At 45.4% G+C, this 26,352-nt stretch overlaps 1 protein-coding gene across 5 annotated transcripts in view; it reads right to left on the bottom strand.

Moving 5' to 3' along the window:
* The window catches only part of LPP (LIM domain containing preferred translocation partner in lipoma), a 365,538-nt gene that overhangs the window by 133,503 nt on the left and 205,683 nt on the right, over positions 1-26,352 (bottom strand). For all 5 annotated transcript variants that reach the window (XM_050902578.1, XM_050902579.1, XM_050902581.1 and 2 more), the window contains one exon: positions 24,517-24,639. In XM_050902578.1, the coding sequence (XP_050758535.1) occupies positions 24,517-24,639 (123 nt within the window). The remainder of the gene's footprint in view (positions 1-24,516; positions 24,640-26,352) is intronic.

A 26,352-nucleotide genomic window follows, 5' to 3' on the forward strand; every position in this document is an offset into this window, starting at 1 on the left:
AGTGGGTCACCATGAGTCCATGTCCCTGAGAGGCAGCTCACTCTACCAGGAGCTGAAAATTATCTAGTAAATAAAGCTGCAAAATGCTGCGCATGCCCGTCACCTCTGGAGGAAGCAGAGTCCAGCCAAGGAGTACCGCAGGCCCTCGTGAACACACTGCTGCTGGTGGCTTTTACATTTTTTATGCTGGAAATTGTAAATTAATGGTATTAGCCACTGAAGTTTAAATTTAAAGGAAAGCCCCAGGGTAAGGCATCCCGAGCCACGGGTGCGGGACTTCTTGACGGAGGGATGCTTTGAACTGAGCCAGAGATAGAATCAAACCCTTCGAAATATCTTCATTAATAAAGTGCACCTGCTCTGGCAGGAGGCTGGTGAGCAGAGCCGACGTCTCAGCGCGGTGCTGGCGGGGCCGCGGCTGGAGCACACGTGCGTCCCACACAGACCAGGGAGCGGGCAGCAGCATCCCCATCCCGGCTGCTCCCCATCACTGCATAGGGAGCACTGAGCAAACGGAGCAGTGTCTGGATGCTCCGGCTCGGCTGGCTGCCAGGCAGGTGAAGCACTGCCGCTGACAAATTCAGTGCCCCTCATCTTTACAGAGCAATGTCTTGAAATTCTGGGCAGGGTCCCCTGAGCGCTGGATACTTCCCAAAGACAGCGATCAGGGCTGGGAGAGGCATGGGGAGAGGGCTCCCACGCACCCAAATATCATCCCTTTTCCCCAGCATTCCCAAGGAAAAGCCCTGTAAACTCTAGATGAGAATTTGCAGGCCCAGAAAATGACAACACTGGCCCGTTCGCATTCGTGTCTCAAAACCATGCTCTTCATTTCACAAATAACAGATTTCCGCATCCAAATCCGACTCAAAGCAGGTGTAGCTCCAGTGGTTTCTGTGCAGCCACATCTGCTCACACTCCAGGGCAAACGCCAAACTATTTATTGCTACTTAAAATTTATTGCATTTTCAGTCCTCCATCCCGAAACTGCTTTTGTTCAAAAATTCCTTTTAAATCCTTCTATGCTGACTGGATAAATCAAACCTGACAATTAAAATGGTAAACTGTTCAGAACCTCAGAGTTTCCACCTGAGGATCTCCAAATACTTTTGGAACTTAAATGCACTTAATCACTCCCACGCCTCTTGCAAAAAGGAAAAAAAAAAATAAAGCATCCTTTTTAATTCTCTTTTCACAGATGAAAAACTGAAGTCCTGGGAGCCCAAAACAGTCTGCTAGGAAGTCGCTTGCCCCAAAGACTGCTTATCCAGTAAATCAGAGGCAGGGCTGGGAAGGGAAGCCAGGAGTTTCAGCAACTCTCAGTCCTCTTGTTCTCACCACTTCATCAAACAACAGGCACAGCTATGTGATCATGCCGTTGTCAGTGTTTTCCCTCAAGGGGGCTGGACAGAAGATGCTGAAAGCATTTGATCCACATGGTATTAAACGCTAGCACTGAACATTATTGTTCAATGATGAAAATTCAGACATAAATAACTGGCTTGTTTCAAATGAGTAAAAGGATGTCTGTGTTTGCAGGAAACTCACAAGAGGGAGTAAAGAACCAGGGTGTTCCTTTTCTTTTATTATTACCCTTTTTATTTCTTTTGTAGCGGTGTCTGGAAATAAACCATCAGACAGAGGAGCTGCTCCCGCTGCTGCTGTGGCAGATGGCAAGCAGGGCTCGAGACCAGGGCTCTGCTTCGGCAGGGCTGCGTGGGGAATTCTGCAGCGGGAGGAAACAAGGCGAAATGTGCATGCTGCCGTCTGCATTCAGATAAAGCGCTGTCTGTTGCTAGCAGCACAAGTTGTTCTGAAAACAAGAGTCAATCATCTGTAGCCTTATTTCTGTACATTTCCTGCAGGGGTCTCATGAAATAAATGAGAATAAATGTAAGGGCGAGAGTTCCTATTAGGAGCAGCCTCGTCAGCATCACCCAGCCAAGCATTTACGTCATCAGCATGCTAATTTAATCAGACCTGAGCAGTGATGCTATAAATGGATTACCATCCCAGCTAGTGTGGTTACCGAGGTAACTCAGCCCTTTGTGCCACAGATACAATCGGCTTAATGATAATAAAAACCTCAGCACAAATGAAACAGAAGGAAAAGCCTTACAGGGCTGATGCATACACGACCCTTTCTCTCCTCTTCCCCCTCCCCTTCCCCAACCTCAGCCGCTCACTGCAATAAAATTAAGTGCTGCTGTGATCTGTATGCACAGCATTCCCATAGGGAACATGCAAGTAAATAGAACCCGCGGAAATAATTAATACAGGCCAACAACTAATGCCGTCAGCACTACTCAGTCATTCCACCAACCCTGAATGGGAGAGGGACACACAGACAGAAACGCCGCATGGGAAGACTCCAAAGAGCCTGCAAAGGGCTTCAGCAAAGTAGTTGCTCACCCCCATGCAGCATTAATTATACCAATGGAGTGCTTGGGCCAAGAGCTGACTACAACAGTGAGTTTAGTCACTGCCCACCCCTGCCAGGAGGCGGGTATTTCCACATCACCTCCTGCTCCTCCGAAACTGGAGGTGACTCGAGAGTGGGCAGCCCAAAGGCCAGGGAGAAACTCAACTGCAATGTCACCAACCCAGAAGCAGGGGTGACTTGGTCCTTTGCGGGGAGGGCTGAAATGGGGCTCTGGGCTTTCCTGCGTTCAGATGGCTCCGCAAAAGCAGCAGCGTACTCACCTCCCAGCTTAGTCTCGGAAAGGACATCCCTTGTGAAGTGCTAGCCTCAACAGGCTAAAAGGCAGTGATATCCCTGCCCTAAAATGGACAGAAGACCATACTCTTCAGCTCCTCTAGCTCTTTGCCTGATTGAACACAAAGCTCCCTGTCGATGCTGAATGCCACACATTTTCCTACTCAGATGCCCAAGAGCAAATTTCCCATAGCTTTCAAGATTTGATTTTCTTTTCCTCCTACCAAAAATCTCAGCAACTATGAGCTCAAACATTAGCATCTTAGTGCCCAGCTGCCAGAGCAGCTCAGGCATTTCACCTGCCCTTACTGCAAGTCACCACCTCCTCACCTACCAATGCTTCATCTGCAAACACCAAACACTACAACCGGATCAGGAGCCAGAGTGCGTACCATAACCTCAGGCTCATCAGGCTCCTGGTGGGTATTGCTCCAGTCCAGGCAGGATCTTAAGGGATTAGCATGAGACCAATAACTTTTGATAGATTCACCAGGAATGCAATGAATTCTCCATTGCCTGTCATATAAACACATACATCAATCTTGTTGCTTTGTAAATACCAAAACACAGCTCACAGCCTTCGGAAAAAATCCACAGAGACACCCCAACATTTACAACTGGACAGAAATGGCTGTGCCCTTGCCTTCATTTCACAGATCAAAGCTCTGTGTGTGCTGGTGGTGGGATGGCGTGAGGGCAGCTCATTCCACCTATGGGAGACCACCTCAGCAAGCCAATCCAGCACTTTTTCACTGAGCAGAGGTACCCAAGTGTTTGGACCTAAAACAAGCATTGGTGAGATCAGCTCTTCCAGAAGAGAAAGCCCTTTCTGAATTGGCAGAACATCAGCAAAGCCAAAGCTGCTTCTGTGCACTGTTGCGTGTCCCTGCAATGAGCAATAATAGCAGATTTGTCTATAGAATAGACGCATTCAGGCTCATCTCTTGGGAAATCTCACTAAATACTTTCTCACTCCTCCACCACGCAGAAGAGCACCAGTCCTCCTGGGAAATTTATTACATACTTCTAGAGTAATGAAAGTAAACTCCTGGCAGATTACAAGAGTACATTTTTCCCTGGAAGGGAGAGAATCCTATGCAAACGACACCAAATTACTATGAAAAGTTACGCTCTTGGCTGGAAACACCTGACTGGCTGAAAGCACAGAGCTGCATGTCCTGATCTAACCATGCCCTCACAGCAGCCAGGCAGGTGAGCCACGAATAACCCCAGGAAAGGAGGTTGGGGGGATAAAAATCCTCAAACCAAAGGACAGACGGCAGAGCGCCAGAACGCACAGCTCTGGAAATGGCACAACTGTTGATGTGAAAAGGAAGCCATCACCTTTGCTTCAATTTAAAAGTCATCGTGACAGCTTGAGAGATTGTAACATTTAAGTGACACAGCGACAGCTTGATCCAGTCCAACAATTGCAATTCGCAGATGTGCTCTAAACACAAACCCTGCTTCCCTGGGTGCAAAGCAGCTGCTCACTTGGGAAAGACACGTATCAAAAGCGGGGATATAACATTAGAAATGCTCCTCCAGGATGGTCACTCGGCCAGTTATTCTGCATATACTGTGCTTGTGAGACCGGACTGGGGCTCTCTCCGTCCTTGTGGCACAGAAAGGATCTGAGCAAAGACTGGAGAGAAAAGGAGAATAAGCATCGGTGTCAAGTGTTCCATTAATTTCAATGGGAGCTACAGGTTTGCAGCACTTCAGAGAAAGCCCTTAAATATCTTCGCTGCCACAATCAAGTGAAAACTGAACCATGCAGCCTCCCTTTTTCCCCTTAGACCTTGCTCCTCCTGCCAGCCAGGTGGGCCCTGAGGTGCTTGCAGTGATGCAGGGCAATGCAGAACAGCCCCATCCAACTGCAGGTGTCCCAGCCACATTAAAAAGAGTACTAGGTGTTCATTAAAATTTACAGTATACTTCTAACCTCTTTATAGTAAGGTGCTTGTTCTCTTGGCCATGAAGTTATACCTAATGATATGCTAGGCCTAATAATGGCTCTTTTTTGGGTTTCTTTTCGCCTGCCCAATGTCCTGCTTATACAATTTAGTGCTGTGGAACGATGCCAGAGTAACAACCTCAGGCACCAACGTCTTCCTCAGCAGACGCAGAGCAGCCAGTGCTGGCAGTTCTTTCCCCGAGGTGGCTCCTTTTAGGTCCCCACAGTACATCTGGGAGGGATTGCTCTGAGCCTCTCTAGAGATGACTTCTCAACACAGTAGGATTTCTGGCTGTATTGGGTTTGCGTGGCAAGGTTTTGGTAGCAGGGGGGCTACAGGGGTGGCTTCTGTGAGAAGCTGCTAGAAGCTTCCCCTATGTCCGATAAAGTCAATGCCAGCTGGCTCCAAGTCAGACCCGCTGCTGGCCAAGGCCGAGACCATCAGCGACGGTGGTAGTGCCTCTGGGATAACGTATTTAAGAAGGGGGAAAAGTTACTGCGCAGCAGCCATTGCAGCCGGAGAGGGGAGTGAGAATATGTGAGAGACACAACTCTGCAGACACCAAGGCCAGTGAAGAAGGAGGGGAAGGAGGTGCTCCAGGCGCCAGAGCAGAGATTCCCCTGCAGCCTGTGGTGAAGACCATGGTGAGGCAGGCTGTCCCCCTGCAACCCATGGAGGTCCACAGGGGAGCAGATATCCACCTGCAGCCCATGGAGGACCCCACGCCAGAGCAGGTGGATGCTCGAAGGAGGCTGTGACCCCGTGGGAAGCCCGCGCTGGAGCAGGCTCCTGGCAGGACCTGTGGACCCGTGGAGAGAGGAGCCCACGCTGGAGCGGGTTTGCTGGCAGGACTTGTGACCCCGCAGGGGACCCACGCTGGAGCAGTCTGTTCCTGAAGGACTGAACCCCGTGGAAGGAACCCACGCTGGAGCAGTTTGTGAAGAACTGCAGCCCGTGGGAAGGACTCACATTGGAGAAGTTCGTGGAGGACTGTCTCCCGTGGGAGGGACCCCACGCTGGAGCAGGGGAAGAGTGTGAGGAGTCCTCCCCCTGAGGAGGAAGGAGCGGCAGAGGCAACATGTGATGAACTGACCACAACCCCCATTCCCCGTCCCACTGCGCTGCTGGGGGGAGGAGGTAGAGAAAATTGGGAATAAAGTTAAGCCCGGGAAGAAGGCAGGGGTGGGGGGAAGGTGTTTTTAAGATTTGATTTTATTTCTGATTAACCTACTCTGATTTGACTGGTAATAAATTGATTTTTTCCCCAAGTCGACTCTGTTTTGCCCGTGACAGTAATTGCTGAGTGATCTCCTGTCCTTATCTCGACCCATGAGCCTTTTGTTATATTTTCTCTCCCCTGTCCAGTCGAGGAGGGCAGTGATAGAGCGGCTTTGGTGGGCACCTGGCATCCAGCCAGGGTCAACCCACCACACTAGCCATTTGCAAGTGAGTCCTAATCCTGGGCACCAGTTAAATCAACGACCAAAAAGGTGGTTGGAGAATTTGTCCATGAAAAAAGAGTCACTAGACCAAATACTTATTTCACCCCTTACAACTGTAAGGCTAAAGCGCTACTGTGCCCCTTCCTGCTGCCCAAAGGCCTTGTAATCCACAAGCAACATCACAGGACTGATTTTGTTATTGTCATTAATAACAGGACTTTTTCAGTGACCCACAAAGGTAGAGCAAGCAACACATCCTTGCCAACGGTCATCACTCCACATATAGTCTAATGCCTTTAAAAATCAAGTCTGCTCTCTGTAACCAAGCTTATTTCACTGTTTCAGGCTGTCTTAAAACCAAATAAATAAATAAAAAGCTGAAATTTTTTCGCAGCTGTTGAGCTTCCTAAAGGCATATTATATACTTAAGAAACATTAAGGCGGTGACCATCTTGAACAGAGAAACCAGTGGCTACAGAGCTTGCCGCCTTTCGAACATCTGCTCTGATTTGCAAGTCCCTCGGATTGCAAAGGAATCCAGAAAATGAAACCTTCGGTAATGGCTCATTTCCAAGCCTTTATGGACAGATCAGTGGCAGGGCACTGAAATATTCTTAGAGAGAAAGCAGGCCAGCCTCAGCTGCTCGCTGTGCACAAAGGCAGTCAGTGACTGCAAGGCAGCCGGGGACCTGCAGGTCTCAGACGTGCCAGGGGAGACCATGCGCGGCCCCTGCCCGAGCGCACCTGAGACTTCAGCTCCCTCAGGGAATGGGAGCTGGTTGAAGGCAACCCCCTGATGATGTAGTACGGCCTCACTTTTCTGAAGCAAATCTTACAGGTTGAAAGGGACCTCAGGCGGTTGTTCAGTCCAGTTCTCTCCCTTACGGTAGGACTGACCCTGCCTAAACTGTTCCTGACAGATGTTGGCACAACCTGACCTAAAGCCCCTCCAGTAATCAAGGACCTACCATTTCTCCATGCCATCTTTTTCTGGGGTTACCTATCCCTCCTATAGCAGTTTTACCCTAATGGCTAATCTAAATCTCTTCAACTGGATTGTAAATTCCAGTGCTTTCCAAAGTAGATGTGCAGAACCTTTCATTCCCCTTTTCTTTGCAGCTGGAAGCAGACAGACCCTGAACAATTGGGAGGCAAGAACACCCACAGGGAAGAGGTTATTTACATAAACAGGATCACAATGTGCGTGTGTTTATATATTTATTACTTATAAAAAAATACCGCAATCTCTTTTCTTTTCTAATTAAAACACCCAGTTTGCCCTGCTGCACAATTGCTAAGCAGATTTAAAATGGGGACTTCAGTAGCTATTTTATGGCTAATCAAATGAGTAAATATAATGATCTGCTCCAATTCCCATTCTGATTACACAGTGTAGCTATTTCATTCCCTCAATAAGATCCTTGCACCCAAAAAGAATAGTTTAACAAGCTTAAGAGCAGAATGTTAGGCTCAATTTCTCTAAAGGGTAATAGAGTGGGAGTGTCTGTATAATTAGCTTTGTTGGGCTCCCTCCCTCACTTTACAATTTTTTCTATACAGAGCTTTCACTGTCTCTACAGGTCCCCATGTTAAAGCAGCAAAATAAGGCAGAGCACATTAGATTCATACTGGTTGCGCAGAGGAGTTTTGGAAGAGAGAAAAAGAGCTGGAGAAGTGCTAGTTATTTCAGCCCAAAAGGGCTCAAGTTTTAATTTAGCTTTAGCAATAAAAGCACACATGTTCATGTACATATCTTATTCATCTCTAATGTATTGAACTCTTAGAAGTTTCTGAAAGTTAAGATCCGCCAGACTACTAACACACTGATCAAATCATAGTATAAATCACTAAAGTACATTCAACATTTTCTTCTCTGCATAGAACTTGAAATTAAATTAACAGCACACAATCTATAATGCGAAACATTACCTAACACATTTGGAAGAGTCTGATGCTGAATTCCCTTATAGAAAATAAAAGTATTTGATATACTGATTTTTCACTGTAAGAAACAATTTTTTACATAAGCTGGCAAAACCATAATATTTTGTGCTTGCAGAAGAATTTTCAGCTGAAGATCTGAAAATCCTTTATAAAGTCAGACAGCCAGGTGGGATATGTGATTATTACCATCTCTGTTTTACAGATGGGAAACTTAATGCTAGAACAGTTCAAGATCTTACTGAAAATACATGGGACATGTCAGAGATCTGAGAGGAAAGGGGAAACAGCAGATCCTGTTTGGTTCCAAAGTACCACGGCTGCATCAGACCTCTCCCAAATCAGTCATCTTCTATCTCTCCTATCACTTTGTATTTGAGAGCATCAAAGTGCCCGTGGATACTGTCTTCGGAAACTATCATGCAAAAACCTTGGCAAAGAGGTCAAAATCTAGTCAAATTGTTTAATCCTGCAATGACTGAAGAAAAAAAAATATTGAAAAAACAGGGCGCTAGGGAAGTTACTTTGAAAAGAAAGTCCCACAGCCGAATCACAGGCTTCACCCCCAACAAAAAAAAAATCCACAGTTAATCCATTGCTTCAGAGTAAGTCAATAGCAAATAACAAAGGCAGTAACACAGGTCCAGGAGCCACTTTCATTTTTTTGGCATTCAAACTCACCAGTTTGCAGTTAGACAGCAATACCTGATCAGAAACAAATGGATACTGCACTTAAATTTTTCAAATTCCTCTGAAACAACTAAGTATACCAGGAGCCTTGAGCCTTGAAAAGAGACAGCTAAAACTCTGAGTGGTACAAACAGGAGGAATGATTGTTCTGTCTCCTCCAGTGCTAGAAAGAAGCAACATGAAACCACGCTAGTGGGAGGCAAATAGAGAACATAAAGAAGAAGAAGGTGGGTCTGCCCCACCTCCATGGGACTCCTTTGCCATGGGATGCTTTAAACTCCAGAGATTTACATGAGTTCATAAAGCAATTGGATGATCTCATGGAGGAAAAATCCCTGACTGGGTATTATAGAAGACATACTTTTATCAAGCCAATCTCTGTGAACAGCAAATTCATAGATAAAGGGAAATATTCTGGGGCAGTATTGCTATGAATTTGCACTACTCTTGTCTTCTGCCTTTGGTATTTACTGGGAAGGACACTGAGCTGGAGTGACCATTCATCTGATGCAGGATGGACAATCTTAGGTTCTTAATTTCAGGCCTATATACGCTGACACTTGACAGACAGATACTGAAAAGCCAAGGCTTAAATTCCAATTTCTGATCCAGGCACGTTCTTTTTCTAGAAACCAGACTCGTGCTACTTCTGTCTTTAAAAAAAACCAGCAGTAGACCAACACTATAATGATGGGAGTTGGGACAAAACGTACTTGACTGAGTGCACTCAAGATGTGACTTCCCTGCAAGCTCAGTTGCAAACAAGGTCCTGCAATGTTACAAAAGCATCTATCTGAGTCCAGGAAGCACGATACCAATGCTTTCATCAAATGAGCCAAGCCAGAGCTGAAGCTGGGTCTCATGACAGCCAGCATTTAAGATGCTCAAGAAAACTTGGCAGGTAAATAAGATATTAAAAATTCCCCAGGGGATAGTCTTCCAACAGAGTGAAACTGTAGTCTCTTCTGCATGTGAGAAGTCCAATTAATGGAGGGCCAGTCAACAGCATGTGATGGAGCTAGTGCTGGATGCACTAGTACGTCCACACACAACGCATCTCCAAGGGAGATGGCAGTCCTGAGCACAAAGCTTTACTGCCTTCCTTATACCGTACTGCACTTGTCTGCAGGAAAAATTCCCAGCTGTTGGGCACAACATCCCACTTGGGAAGCCAGTTCAAGCATCTTTGCAGAACAACAGGATCTCCTTCACATTTCCTGGAGTTGTGAGCTTACAGCTCCTCAGAGGTGTATCAGCACATTGAGGGCCCTGGTTTGGGTGTATACGGAGTTCTGAAGCTGTTCAAGCAGAGAACAGCTTGAAAATAGAGAACAGCACCTTGGTAAGTATTTCAAAGACAAACAGACACCTGCTTTGGCGTTGGCTGTGCCAGCTTAGTCACACAGAGAAATGAAACAGCTGCACAAATTTGCAAGACTGTGCTCAACATAAGCCTTGGAGAGAGACAATTTATCCCAATCCACCCATGCTGCAGTCATAGAAGAGTGGAGAGAAGAAAGCCCCAGAGGTCCAGATGCAAGTACTACAGGTCACAAATAGCACAACATTACCTATGCACCCTCACTGCACCAGGTACTGAACACTCACCCAAACACCCGTCCTGGTTTCAGCTAGGACAGAGTTAATTTTCTTCCTAGTAGCTGGTATAGTGCTGTGTTTTGGATTTAGTAGGAAAATAACGTTGATAACACACTGATGTTTTTAGTTGTTGCTAAGTAGTGTTTATACTAAGTCAAGGATTTTTCAGCTTCTCATGCCCAGCCAGCAAGAAGGCTGGAGGGGGCACAAGAAGCTGGGAGGGGACACCGCCAGGACAGCTGACCCAAACTGGCCAAAGAGCTATTCCATACCATATGACATCATGCCCAGTATATAAACTGGGGGAGCTGGCTGGGAGGGGGGATCGCGGCTCGGGAACTAACTGGGCATCGGTTGGCGAGTGGTGAGCAATTGCATTGTGCACCACTTGCTTTGTATAGTTTAATTCTTTTAGTATTACTATTGTCATATTATTATTATTATCATTATCATTGTTTTTCATTCCTTTCTGTCCTATTAAACTGTCTTTATCTCAACTCACGAGGTTTTTTTTTCCTGATTCTCTCCCCCATCCCAGGGGTGGGGGGGGAGTGAGCGAGCGGCTGTGTGGTGCTTAGCTGCCGGCTGGGGTTAAACCACGACACACCTTACACTGAGCAGGCAGGCAAAGAAATGGGTTTATCCCTATTTAACAGAAGAAGTGCAGCCCAGAGACACAAGATGGCTCAGCCAGGGTTACACAACAGCAGGTGAGAGGTCTGGGAGTCTCAGGGACAAATCTACAACACAGGTCTGAGAAGAACTCATCTCCTTCTCAGGTTCAGGGTGGGACTACATTAAAAGAAAGTCCAGCTTAGTGACAGATGCTTCAGACTGAGTATGTCTTTCCTCCCCCCTCTTTCAGTATAGCCTTACTATCTTTAGTACGCTTAGAGGAAACAATTAGAAAAGCTGATACCAAACAGTCCAACCCGACCTTTCTCAGAGCCAAAGCTCCAAATTCCTACCCAGCAAAGCTCTGACGGACATATCTGAGTCCTGCAGAGTGCAGCAAGGAAAGCCTCTTCAGGGCTCAAGCTGCTGTTTTACAACGAGACATTTTTAGCCTGTAATTTTATCTCTTTCATCTTTCCCCATTGCTTGAAATTAAAATAAACATGGACCAGGGCCTAGGATTTTATTTTATCTGTCACATATTGCTATCACTAAACACACTTGAAATGAGCGAGTTTAGTTCAAATAAAACTGTCTCTTCCCTCTCCCTTTCTCAGCTCAACAAACATAAAATAGGAAACTGCACTCCAATACATTCAGAAGCAATACACGTTACATCATGAGTAGATGATCCATCTGGCAGGCTGACACGGTAATAAGTTTGCTTAATTGTCAGGTCAGGCATATTACAGACCCAGTCTGTCAGTCCTTTTATTACAGCTTTGTACTGGGGAATTTCAACTTCCTTGTACTCTGTGTGTATAGACGTGGTATGCATCCACATGGTAGGAGCACACATGCATGGACACATATATGAAGTGTCACTCAGAACAAGAAGATTAAATCAAGCAAGGAAATGCTGAAGTCAAATAGCTCTCAGCAGCTGTATACGTTTCAGTCTAGAATAATCACCCAAAGAAAGCAATGAGATATTTATATTTAATTTATTTGAAACTGGGCTGGGGAAAGCACTGATTATAGGGGATAATCCAGCACTGGCTTGTAAGTGAAAGAGCCACAGATCCTCACATTCCCTCCACTTATACTTTCTAAGTGATCAGCACATCATTTCGGTTTTGGCTCCATGAAGTTGCTATCATGCAGACGGTCTCCTGAGATTGTCCATATGTCCTCCTGAGAAATCACTGAGTACACTCAGCAAATGATCGAATTTGTCAAATGGTTGTTTTGCCTTTAAAAAGCCCCAAAAACAAAACAAAAAACCCCTTTTTCCTCCTTTGCCTTTGTACCTTATCTCCTTCTCTTCATTAATGAGCTCAATTCTGAAATGATTTTATTTACAGGAAGACTTTAAGGTGTTCTAAAATACAATTTGTAGGAAAGATGCCAAAACCAAATTGTATTCTCTAGACTTGCATGCATTTGTGATTTTACATGAGCACGCACACATATGTTCAATATAGTAACAGCAGGTGTTCTCTGAAGTTTTATTGCCATTAGTTAGAAATGACCACATTACTCAACAGTGTCAAAGCCAAGTCTTGTCAAAGGCAAGTCTTGCCAAAAAGCCTGATGATTTCCAGTGTCATACAGCCCTGCTTTGGGGTGCTGGCTCTTCCAGATACCTCCAAAACCTAACATTGATCTACATTTACCCTAAAGAAGTACTTAATAGTGGTATCTCCACTCTACGCAATACCTCTGCGTGGTATCTCCACGGCTTTTCATGTGAAGTGGAGAGTGCTGCCTTAAGCACAGTAGCAGCTCTGTCACTGGAGCATCATAAAACACCGTGACCTTTGTGGCCACCCTGTTCCACAGCCAGATCCCATCTTGCACTTTGGACATTAGCCGCTGATGTGGACTCCAGTCAAAAGATTTCCAGAAAAAGAATAAATAGAGTTCAATACAATATTTGTACTATCTCCCTGCTAAACTATACAGTGCTCAGAAAATCCCAGCTGAACAACAGCAGCTCACCCATCGCTTTTTAAGACTGCAAAATGGTCTTAACTGCACAGATATCTCATGTAATGCACAGTCGGTCTTTCTGCAAACCAGCACAGTAATCAACCCTGACACCTTCTCTTCCCCTCTTGATAATCACAGCTTGAAACTGCATGTGCATCCTGGCTTTCTGCCGGATGGAAACAGAACTGTGCCTCCCATCTTTCTTGAATTCTCCTTGGATCACGAGTTAATGGTTTTGGAAGAGGGAATCAAAATTGCCTGAGCCCCCCAGGACGACTGGAGTGATTGTTGGTGTGCAAGATGGCAATTCTTCATGGCTCGGAGCTTCTTGGGACAGCAACAGGCTTTCATTGACTTCTTATGAATCACTCCAGAGGGGGTAACGTACCCAGTCTCTCGTCAACCCAAAGATAAACAACAGTGCTACTCATGACAAGATAGCAAAGTCTCTGACCTGAGTTATGCTAACAACCAGATGAGACGATCACAACAATCCTATCTGTCTTTACACATAATACCATAAAAACTGCACAGCCTGCCCTTGTTCTTGCTGTACTTATGCACGTGAAACTAATTCTTTCCAAGGAAAGAATTCATTGTAAGACTTTGAATATTTTGCTTGGGCAGGGAGGAATCAGTCTCAGACTGCAAACACTGGCAGAAATATTTATAACTGCATCAAAATCTCATTTTTCTGGCCAGGTCCATTTTTTGTTTATTTTTTTGTTTTGTTTTTAAATCTGTGGGAGAAGGCAGTAATACTCATTGGACCAACACATTATTGATTTCCCATAGAAACAGCAATTAGTTAGAGCGCTCACTTTCAGCTGTGAAGCAGCATGTTAGGTTTATCTTGCTGTAATATTTTTTCCATTTCATTCTCTTTTACATACTCATAGAAGTTTCCTATTCACTATTAAACCATATGGTGATAATACATGCTAACACAGGCACAGTGACACAGTCCACAAGCCTGCTATTGAGCAAAAGTTGACAACACAAGGCTGAGAAAATTGTAAGTGCTTCCAAGCCACAATATGTACGTCACCTAATTGCATTTTACTGTGATGCAAAGAAGTCCGAGTCAAGGAAGGAACTTCCTTACAATGAAACTGTAACAGCCTGGAGTAATTTACAGTTATTTGAAGAGCTATAGCAAGGATCTATCAATTCATAGCTTTCAGATACGGGCTGGGTGTGCGTTGGGGTTTTTTTAGACTAGGCAGCTTTAATACACAGAAAGAGACAATGCATCTCAGCATCACAGTCATCTCAAAAGGTTCCAGGCAGGAAGGCAAAAGGCAATCAATAAGAGAAAATATAGACACAGCCCCTTAAACCGTCCACAGATGCATCTGCCTCTTACTTTAATGGTTAATGGTTTTGAACTAGGAACATCTTGCAACAATCCTGAGATATGTTCAGGCTATAAATGTATCATGTTTATTTATGCACTGCTAGCAGGGTCTAATGTAGAAACTCCATGGCCAGCTCTCACTTTTCGGTAGGGCTCTAGATTCTTCCAGGCAGCCCTACCTGAAATGAGGCTGGGAACAGATCTGCTCTGCCTTTGGACTCTCCAGCAAGGGCTCTAGGGAGGGGTCCTCTCTCCCCAGTAGGACAGACCCTTGTAAAAACACACCATGAAAGACAGGATGGACCAGTGAATGACAACACTATCCCAGAACGTCACCGATGTGTGTCCAAAGCCCTGTGTTACAACGAGCTGCGTGGTCTCTCTGTGCCTCAGCTCTCCATTTGCAGAACAAAAAAATCAAACTTCTCCTTCCTCAGGGCATTATAAGGATAAACGCATAAAAAGCTGCAAGCGCTCACGCAAACAGGCACCAGTAAGTAACCACAACAAACTTGTGAAGGCCATACTTTAAATGCTAGGGCTCCATAGCATGTTTTAGCCTTTGCCTTTCAAATGTATCTAGAAACTGCAATCACAGAAGTTAGTTGCCCTCCTCTTCTAAAGAGTGCAACTCAACAGTAACTCACGTCAGCAGGATCTACGCCCACCCTTCAATGGTCTCTGGATAGATTCGAGGCAATTCAAAGGCATATCAAGGCAATGCTCTCCTTGCTGTGAGTGTAATGCACAAATCACAAAGTCTTTGTTCCCACTTTGGTGGAAGTGGCCTGGGGAAGACATCCAGCGCAGGTCACAGTGGGAGCAAAGTCCCAAGTGATGCATTGCCATGCAGGTGTTTCTCTAAGTTGCCATGCTGTTCCCTTGGCTCTGAACTATTTCCTTTCCCTAACAGGGAGGGAAACGCAGCTGGTTCCTAGTGTGTGCAGAAGAGAAATAGTCAACACAAAAGGAACAGAAACCATGAAGAGCAGAGCAAAGGAAGCCTAATTTCCTATGGACTTGTGTCTTGCATCTTGAGCAGACTCTGACCCTTCCTGTTCTCCCCCATTACCTCTCCTGACCGCCCCTCCTGCTTCCCTTCTCCCCCTAGCATTAGCCTTGGCATTTATCTGTGTATGTCAGCCAAACAATCTGTGTTTCAGGTCAGAGATCCTGGTTACAGTGCAGTCTGGAAAAGCAAAAGTTAAGGTTGCCTGCAAGACACGCAGTAGGCTCGGAGCTCGCTGTGCACGTGTGCAGATAGGCCAGCCCACAGGCCACAGCGAGGACAGCCAGCACCACGCTGCAGCTCCCCAAAAGACATAGGTCTGGGTCCCTCCTCCCCAGCCACTAAGTTTTGCATACATATAACCCTCTCTTAGACCCACTTAAAAGTGGCCGCTGGATTCAAAACGTATGTGGGGAGCAGCCAACTGCTGGACACCGATAGGTGCTGGGTGGGAAGAATTAATCAACTATGCTTTCATTTCAAAATGGGCCAGCTATTTCCTTGGTAGGCATTGTGCAGGAAAGTGCCTGCTGCACGCGTGGGGAAATTACCGCCTTGTGCCAGAGGACTAAGTTCAACTTCCAGCCATACACAGGTGGGGAAAACAACTTCCCACTTCTAGAGTGCTGGGTAGATCAGAGAGTGATGATACAGGTCCAGGACACCACAGCTTTCTGGGCCTGAGGGTTTGAATCCTTCAGGGTTTACTGTCAAGACATTGCATCAAGAAGTCTGTTGGCTGTAAATCACAAAACTGTAGCTGAGTATCAAGCAACACCCTCCCAGAGAAGAAACATAAAGTTTTGTATTTCCCCTGCTTGGTTCACACACTCCAAGACGGAGGTGAATGCACTTCCCCACACCTGAGACCTCTCCAAATCCTCTTGACAGGAGATATTATCACATATGCTCTGCCAATCCGTTCACATGTGCTATGGGAGGTGGATAAATCTGTGATGAGGTGCCCGTGGTCTGGCCTTGGCTCCTCTGGTGACCCATACACAAACCAAGTCATCTTATCTCCCAGTGCCTCGGTTCCTCCCTCACCCATGAAATAGCAAGCATACTTCCGTATTTCACAGGGCTGCTGTCGTGGTGGTAAATCTAATGCCGCTGAAGCACTCAGATGCATCGACCCGTGCAAGGATGCAAGCAGAGTCTGCGTCCCAACGAAACGCAGATCTCTGCCCTAGAGGCGGCTTCTCTTTGCTGGCTGGACACACAGACAGCTTGTGAAGTGCGCTGGGTCCCTTTGAGATGAGTGCCAAACCACGGCGAGTGCCAAAAACCGAGGATGGGGAAATGATGACAGGCTTCCTGAGATGATGGTACACAGCAGCTTGGTCCCGTTGCACGGAAAAAGATAGAAGACAAAACATAACAATAGGTAGAAGGCCTTGAATAGCTTTAGAGAGCAAGAGTCCCACTCTCAACCACTCACAATAAAATAATCACAAATGCAGAATGAAAAAAAGACCAAATTATGAGGTACTATTTGCTTTTTATCACTGTTCCCAAAGTAAATGTTTATCTTTATCCACACACAAATTTGAGATGTCTGCACAGATTTTAAAGTCCAATATATCCAACACTAGTCGTCATTTAAAGCTGTAGCCAAGCATGTAGGAAGAAAACCCAAATGGATGCAAAAAAGAGAAAGGGGAAAGGGAAAAAGTAAACCTTACTGAGATTTCTGTGAACTTGATTATATATCAGAAAAAAGAAACAGCAGGAGTAGTGCTGCTTTATTTTCACTCTGATGATAGTACAAGAGGAAGAAATAATACCCTGCAAAGGTCACTTATCCTGTTCATCTGTGACAAGCTGATAATCTGGGATCCCAGAAAACTTTCTTTAAAAATCTTCACGGACATGCTCTCATCAAAAGGATTAAGGTTTAATACATACCAGCAGATGCAACTGATTTGAGCATCTGCTAATCAGAGCAGTGTCAGTTTGCCGCACGCACCGGCTGGAGCTGATGAGCGCAGGAAGGTTTCCCCTTCTTGTAGAGAAAGGCCAAATCCAAACATACATGAAATCATCTGTTGGATATGCCTCCCAACTCACATGTATGTGGCTGAACATCCCTGCCCTGTGCACGCTCCTCTGCCCGCAGGCATGTCAGGGATGGCGTGACAGACGTGCGCTGCTCACAGCCAGCATGCCCGCAGCGGTGCTCCCAGAAAGCTTTAACCTTGGGATCATCTCAAACACCACCCACGCGGGGTGAGAATGTCACTCTGCCTTTGGAGATGGGAATCACAGGAGAAAGATTTTCCTGGATGTAGAGGCTTTGCTTCTCAAGTGCTGGGAGGAACCCACTGAAATTGCTCCAGATGGGACGCTTCCTTTTCTACTTTAAGTAATCCACCCAGATTTTCCAAACAGCACAAAGCCAGCACGCTGCAGCCAGAAGCAGGAGTGCAGCTCTCAGAGGTGACCCCATCTTTAAAATAGCCCGTGCAATTCCTGATGTCCGTGACTACAGCAAAAGCGTCACAGCCCACTGAGAACAGCCCTCGCCAGCAGCCCTGTGGTGAGCCTGCACAAGGCCTCCAGTGCTGCTACAAGCGTCGGAGCTCACCAGCTCAACGCCAGCTTGGGCACACCTCTATGAGACACTGTCATCCCTCTGTGTGCACGAGCCATCCAACTCAGTGGGGAAATGGAGGCAACTCACAGCCTTCATGAAAAGCATTGTGTAGTGCATGTAGCTCTGGAGAAGCTGAATGGTCCTACCAAAAGGTCATCAACACTTCAGGATGGATGGGGGATGCTTCTCAGTTTCAGCAGATGGGCTTATTCCCAACAAGCCATTCTGTCCCACAACCAAAGAGATTAAAAAGCCCACAAAACCCAAAATGCACAGACCTCAAGTGAACAAATACAGAGAGCCCCTTGCCACTGGGAAAGCACTGCCTGGCTACCATGCTGTGCTGCTGGACTCAGAAGCCTCTTTGGCAAAGCTGCACAGATGCCCACAGATTAGATGTGCTCAGACCAGCAGAAAGAAGCCTGGGCACTTTTATTTACCTCAGATATCTTATCTGAAGACAGCAGAAGCTAAGCCATTGATTTCAGCCCAAATTGCATTGAAAAAGACTCAGCACCATTTTGAACACCTGAAATAGCCGAATCCCACCGAGTCCTGTAACTGAGGAACCACAAACTGTGTGTCACATAAATGCTATAGGAGGGAGGAATTAATTCTGAACCCACCAAATTAATCTTAATCTGCTTGTACCCCTAAATTTTCCTTCTTAAAAGAAAGAAAAACATTCCTGACAACAACTGGGATGCTAGCAAATACTCCATGGACTGCGCTTGCAAAATCCTTTTGGTGCGTACCAACCTAAGAAGCCAGGCTCAGGCAAATAACAGGAACAAGGAAACCAGACTCTGAGCCTGGACTAGCAAATTCGCACGGACTGTTCTGAATACAGATTCAGCGATCTGTATTTCACAGAGCCTGTATGTCAATCCCACAGCCCAAACCAAGAGCAATCATAAGGCTTTTCCAATGCTGGGGGAACGCACTACTCTTTGCTGAGTAGGAAGCTTATTCATGGTTGGAGATACAGCTCCGTGTAAACAAAGATAAAACACCCGAACTCTTAGCTGTGCGTTCCTGGCGCAGCTAGAAGTGGGCCACTAAAATTAGAAATGCACATGGAAGAGTGCTCCTAGGAGTCTTCAGTGCTCAACTTTTTGCCTTATTTTGTGGTTTGAAATCCTACAGCTGAAACTGTTCAATCCAGTCCCATCACTCTGCAAGAAAATATGTCCATTGCCTTTTCACTGCTTTTGTTATCCCCAACTGGTTGTCAAAAGAAGTGATGGAATAACAACCAACACTGTCAAACATTTAAATCCCTTTTAAATTCCAGTCATTAGAAGACATTATTTCCCAGTATGTTTGGAACTTAATGAAAATGTATCACTGATTTTTTAATTTAATTTCCTTTACTTTTTTATCGATCTGTGGCTCACATTGAGAATGAGTTTCTTTTCCTTCAAAATACTACTCACTTAGGCTGACAGTGTTGGATAGTGGCAGATGTCTAGTACTGGGGGCAAAGACACAGAGGCAGATACCTCGCCTAACTCTGCCTTCATTTTTCCCATCTGTTAGATGAAAAAAATAATGTCTTTCTCTTTTTCATTATTTGTACAACCACATCACCTAAAGGCCTTCAACCCAGACCAAGGTTTCAATTTGCTAGATGCCATACACATGGGTAGTAAGAGGCAAATCACATTGAAGAGATTGCCAAGCTACAAGGACAGAAGAGATTTTGAGAGGAAGCAGAGTAGAAATGCTACGTTCAAGGTCATTTAGCACAGTGGTGGTAGCTGGGAATGAAACAGGTCTCCAGAGTGCCAGCCCAGTCCCCTCTGGATCAAGCTGCCTCTGAGAGCTGTACACAAGTAGATTTGATCTTGACCATCAAAGCATGGTTTTTTGCTAGTTAATTACTCCACAAATTTTGGCCACCCAGTATTTGCTCTTAAAAAAAGGCTAATTACCTTTGGGCCAGGTACATCTTACTATCTGGTACACCTCCCACAAAGTCCTATTTTGCCAAACAGACAGTCTGTTGGAAATTCAGCATAAAACACAAACGTTTCAGAAGGTAGGTGTCCAATTCCGGACAAAGCAATCAGCATTCAATACATAATTCACAGCAGGGACAAAAAATCCTGAGCTTTTGTATGCTGCTACTTCCAGTATTTCATTTTCACAGCCTCTGCTGGAAGCCCTCTCTCCAGAGTCACAAAGTTTTCTTGTTTTTAAAAAAATGCAAACATTTATTTTACGGGCTGAAATTTGGCATGTTTTTTTTTGCTTAAGGCCTTGCTACACTCATCTCTTAAGCAAGGATTTAAGCAGAACAGGTAAAAATTGGGGAAAATACCCTTTAATAGAGGAGCCAGATGACCACAGCATTCACCAGGCCACCTAGCTGGGGTTCACCCAATTTAGGAATAGTCCCTGCTTCCACCCATGGAAGTTATGCACCTAAATGCCTTGTCTATACAACCTCCTTTTACTAATGCAAGGCATAGTGGGTTCTCTGCCTCTGAACTTTCCAGTGGGTTACTGCAATTTAGAAGGTGTGATATGTAAACAGAAAACACATTGCAGCTACACAACAGGAGCTCTGTACTTTACTCATCACACTAGCATTTCTAAACTTTACCAAACAGGAGGAAAATATTAATTAGATTTTTTCATAATGCATCTGCAGTTCTTCAAACAATACCTAAGGCAAGCTGATCCATTAACATGCCATTGCAGCCATGGTAATTTTGAGATCATGTTGGTCTCCTCCTCCATTTCAATTCACTGCACCAGAAGGCTGGAACTGGCTGTGCTGGTGAAGGTCACACAGAAACCTCTCAAGCTCAGGTGATGTTCGGTCCTTTCTGAAACGCCAGCTCCAGTTGAATTCTTGAAATACAGTCTCTCCTACACCACCTCGCATGACAGAAAGCATCCTTAAATGCTGCTGTGTTGCAGCTAAAGATGATGATTTAGTCTTGTAATTTTCTGCTCCTTTTTGATATGTGCAATTTTGAAAGAAAAAACCCTAGCATGTTAATCACTTTTGACTGCTTCTGTGACTCAGTCAGAGAGACTTTCACTTGGAAGTCATGGGCTCAGCCCAGGGCTGAGGTGATGGTGATCGAAAGCTGATTCTCACCCGCATGTTGCTGATGGCCAATATGAAGAAAAATATCATTGCCTAGAAAACCTCTGCTGCAGGGGACTCTCTCAACAACTGCCTCAAGACAGAGACAAGAACTAACCAGAAACGAAGCCTGAGAGAATCTTTCACTTTGAGGTTCGGCAACATCGGGGTTGACTCACACTGGGGTACCAGACTCGCAGAAGGACCTCCTCCCACCAAACCTGCTGCTGTGGGGAGGAAAGATCTTTTCTGCTCCATAAAGGATCTATGTTGAGAAAATGCTTTTCAAACTCATCACTTCAGAGGAGAGGGCAACACAGCTCTGCAGGACAACAGCATCCTACCACCTCTGCCCGAGGCATGGGAAGCAGCCAGCAAGACCTGGGTGGCTCCTCTACCTTCACTTTCCAGCTCAGCCGCCTTGAATTAGGCAGAACCACTTGGTACAGGAGGGTGCTGCTGACCGCAGGTGTCAAAATTCTCTCCCTGCCCTCTATTAACGGTGGTCATTTTTAGCTCATGGCAACGTCCTTGTCACCTGCCTGGTACACAAAAAATGTTACAAGAGTGATGCCCAGGTAAGCAATGCAGGGATGGTGCAGACATTCATACTCATCCATGTCCTCAACAGCAGGTCTGCTGGCCAAGGGGAATTGTCTGGGGTTGACATTGGCCCACCCATTCTGAGAAGTATTACGGAATTCCAAACCTACTGCAGAGGGTACAAATCCCTCTGCTTTAGAGGCACCTCCCGGTGCGTTGTGCCTCATTGCAATCCTGAACTCGTACCAAGGATCGAGCGAGCTTCCCTCTGTGTGAATTTATGCCAATGGGTAGGGTATGTTAAATAAACTGCTTGTCATTATCCTGCTATCACTGCTACTCCAGTAAGAGGGGACTATGTTACAGTTTAGTTTATGTTGCTTTAAAACTATCTTGAAGATAATATAAAAAAGAAACCTAACAATAAAATTTCTCTTATTCCAGAATAGGAGCATCCCCAAGGGCAAGGTATACCTATAAAATTATTATAATGCTTTAACCGCATAAGCACAACCGGAAACGTCTTCTCTGAAAACAAGTCATAACTCTATTTTCCTATCTACAGCCATTATCCTGATAAATTTGGGAAGGTCAGCTAAGGTGTAATCCAATAAACGTGCTGATGTTCTGAGTAAGTACCTCACAATTTGCAGCCTAATCTATTATCCTACTATAAGACCATCAAATGACTCACCAGTTTTAATACTTACTACAGATCAAACAAAGGAAAATATCAAAGCTTTAGTTCTAGTTCCACCTTTCAAGGACTTGTTTGAGTACTCTTTAATTACAGCAGATGATACATTCAACTCTGGCATTTTCTTTCTCTAACAGCTATAGTTAGAAGTTGCTGTAGCTGTACTTTTCACAGGACATCATTACATTAACCAATAAATCCTACAAAGTCTGATAAACTGAACAAAGAAAGTTGGGATTTGGTCCCACAGACGAAATTCAGCTTCTTCTGCCCACTGGATTGCACACAGTGATTGTAATGCACCAGGGAGCAGCAGCATCCCGTCGCTCCTGGGTATGGGGGACAAGTCTTCAGAGCCCCCACCTGAACTGTGGGCAAAAAGCCAGGGGAACAAGCACGTGCACCGAGCAGCACACATCATCTTGGGAGGCTGATGAACTTAAGAAGTCAGATCATGTCCAAAACTTGGGCTACGCCTTCCGATCCTCCAGAAACTCAAGTACACCTGCAGAACTTTGCATTTGAACGTGGTGATTTTTTTTTTTAATTTTTGGTTTTTAAATGGTATAGGTACAAAATAAAAGTGAGAAAACAACCTATTCACAGAACACCAGATCCCAAAGGAAGAAGTATCAGGAGACAGTCAGCAGTACTGTCAGCAAACTGCAAATGCTCAGCAAAGTGGTTACAGAAGTTATATGTCTCTGCGAAGATGCTGGAGCTGACCATGGGCATTGCCAGGGAAAATGGTGAGTACAAATCTCTTCCAGTTAACTCTCGCAGTGTTTTGACACTACAAAGCATTTTCCAGTAACAGTGTGCATTCGTATGTGTTTGGCCCATGCAAACAAAATGAACACGGGTTATTCGACACAGTGCCTGAGCACTATCACTGTTAAAACTTGTCTCATTTATCGCAACAACAAAAACCCACTGGGAAAAGGACTGAATTTTATCTGGTTTACATTGTTGCTTTTTTTGACTGACTGACACAAATCAGACTGTTTTTCAAGGATAAGTCTGTAAGTTTATGCAATAACTGTGTACATGCTGCTAGAATGAAAGAGGAGTTTATCAGGAGGTCCCTGCAGAAGGGATGGAAACCACACAGGCGACCACGCCAGAGCTTCTGTGTGCAGATGGATGCTTTCAAAGGTGCACAAATCTGATTTGACTCTGCTTTTGCTAAGTTCACATACTTAAACAAGAGCAAATCTAAACGAACTCTGATCACTACTTTAGTTCTGCTCCAAATGTATTGGTTCTCAATTACTTAAAAGAAATGCAACAATGAAAAGAACCAAAAAAGCCACAAACCAAAGAGAAGGCCTGTATGGATAATGGGTGTGCACCATATCACTCAGCTATCCCTTTGATACTTTTGACTTTTGGGGTTTTATTCAGGGCTGACATTGGTAAGACAAACACGGCATACATATAGCTGCATACATGCCTACAGACCCATACACATGTAAGAAATGAGACCAGTCATGAGATTAGGAGGCAAAGGCAGGGCACAACTGGGCACAAAGACATCTGGGATGATTTTACAAGATCTCAAGAACTGCCCTTTTTAAAGTGCCACTGGGGTGTCACCGCTTCCTCTGATAAATAGATGACATCTCACCAGAACTTAAATAGCTCCACTCAAGCACTACCTAGATGAGTGACAAAAATTAGCTGAGCTGCTGTCACCCCTGCAGTCCTCGTCTAGACACAGCAGAGTAAGTGCGAATTCCATTCTGCCTTGCTGGGCTACAGCCACCCTGACAGTTGAGCTATGATCCAAGCCACTTCATCGCCACTGATCAGACGACAAAAACAAAAGAAAACAACTTGAGACACAGATATCTGGATCCTTCTGGCAGCGTGACAGATAGAAGTTAACAAAACAGAAAAACAACAAGAAAATAAAAGCATAAAAGTACTTGTGAACTGAGCAGGTTTTAATTCACAAGCTATTGTTGGTGGAAAGTCAAGGCAAATGAAATGCCATTTTTTTGCAAGTATTTTTCTAATAATCTCCGTGGCAATCTAACAATCGGGATCAGAGGCCCTTTGCTCAGAGGTACGGCAGCTTTTGAGTCGGTGCCCCCTTCAGAGCGCGGCTGCGCCCTTCTCCCCACTGACAGCCACATCTGGATGCTATCAGGAGGAACTGGCATGCCTGCTCGCAACAAATACCAAGCGGTTAGCGAATTGACTCCAGCAGTCGATGCTGGCCACTTTCCCACTCTCTGTTTACGCAATGTGCCACTAACCTGTTGAGTCCGAGGTTTGTAAGGAGAGCTGCTCTCTAGGTCGGCCAGGATGCTGGTCAGAGAGTCGATTTCTGCATCTAAACTGGACCGCCTCTCCTCAAGGGTCTTGCCACCAGGATTCACCTTAAAGAAGAAAGAAGAGTTCCAGTTATTCAAACCACTTGGCCTGGCACATGGTTTCTTACTGTCCTTATAGAGCTGCTACCATGCCCAGCAATAACTCTCGGGTTGCAGGGACAAACATGCTGAAATGCTATAGCTCTCTCCCAGAACCAGCAGCAAGCCTCCATCTCACAAGGATTTAGGCTGCTTTGGGGCTTTTCTTCATGTATTTCCCACAATGGTCCCATTGTGTTAACCTGACTTGGAGGATTACTTAACTCGGTGTCCTGGTTTCGGCTGGGACAGAGTTAACTCTCTCCTTAGTAGTAGCTGGTACAGTGCTGTGTTTTGGATTTAGTGTGAGAATGATGTTGATAACACGCTTTTTAATAAAAAGGTTGTGGGTTCGATCCCCAATGCATCACTGGGTTTTACCTGCGACCTTTTTGCGTTATTAGCACCACGCTCTAACCAACTGAGCTAACCACCGGGCATGACGTTCCATCGTATGGAACATCCCTTTGGCTAGTTCAGGTCAGCTGCCCCAGCTGTGCCCCCTCCCAGCTTCTTGCACACCTGCTTGCTGGCAGAGCATGGGAAACCGAAAAGTCCTTGGCTTAGGATAAGCGCTACTTAGCAACAACTAAAACATCAGCGTGTTATCAACATCATTCTCACACTAAATCCAAAACACAGCACTGTACCAGCTACTACTAAGGAGAGAGTTAACTCTGTCCCAGCCGAAACCAGGACACTTGTTGTGCAATCTGCTTCCAAGGTGAAGAGGCAGGACAATCCCTGCTCCTGCAGATGGAGAAGATGTATTTTAGAAGGATGCCTGACTGGGCAGCCACAGCTGGGGACAGGCTTGGAGCACCTGGATCCTGAGAGCATCTCTTCTGCCATGTCCCCATCCCAGGCAAAGCACAAACAGAGCAGAGCTGCAAGCCACAGTGGCCAGAGACCAGCCACCTGCACCTATTATTATTTTAAATCAATTCATGGTAACTGTACCTGTCTGATTCAACACTTCTTCACAGTTTCCATCTAAAAAATGAGCTCCTTCAAGGAGGACTGAAAAAGTTCAATTCATTTCTAGCAGATTCAAGGTGAAGGGCATGATTTGCAATAAGCGGTCACAAAATAACATAAATAAGGTCCTTGTGAAAAGGGCTATTATGCAGGAAAGCCCATGCCCAGAGCAAATACCAATCTACAGCCAGGACCCTTTCTGATTCAAAACATCTTGCTTTCTCTCTGCTTTCAAAACAGCCCAACCCCACTTGTACCCAGGCTGGCAGGGATGCTCACTTGGAAGGGAAGAGACATGAATTTTCACCACCACCACGCACCTCCAAAAGTAAAACCCGGGTCTTGGCACCACAGGAGAGTATGTGATCCCCAAGCCACTGTTCAAGGGCTGCACTGCAATCCCTGCTAGTATAAGCATTTTAAAAGAGGACTCATTGACACGCTTTGTTTTTGAAAAATCAACCTAGTCCAAAACCTCTGGGAAGGACCTCTGTGCTGTACAGCCCAACCCAACAGCGGTACTTCCCAGCAACGCACAAAGGCAGATACAAGCTACGAAACATCTCCCTCCTCAATGTTTTCAGTGCTTTGGAAATTAGGCAGCTCAATCAGGAATGAGAAATTCAAGAAAACCAGCTAAGGATCCCTATCAGGTGCGACATAGGTGCCAGGAGCTAGCCCCACTGAGCCAGCCCACATTTA

This window comes from Gymnogyps californianus, chromosome 10, assembly GCF_018139145.2.
Source record: "Gymnogyps californianus isolate 813 chromosome 10, ASM1813914v2, whole genome shotgun sequence".
Lineage (NCBI taxonomy): Eukaryota > Metazoa > Chordata > Aves > Accipitriformes > Cathartidae > Gymnogyps > Gymnogyps californianus.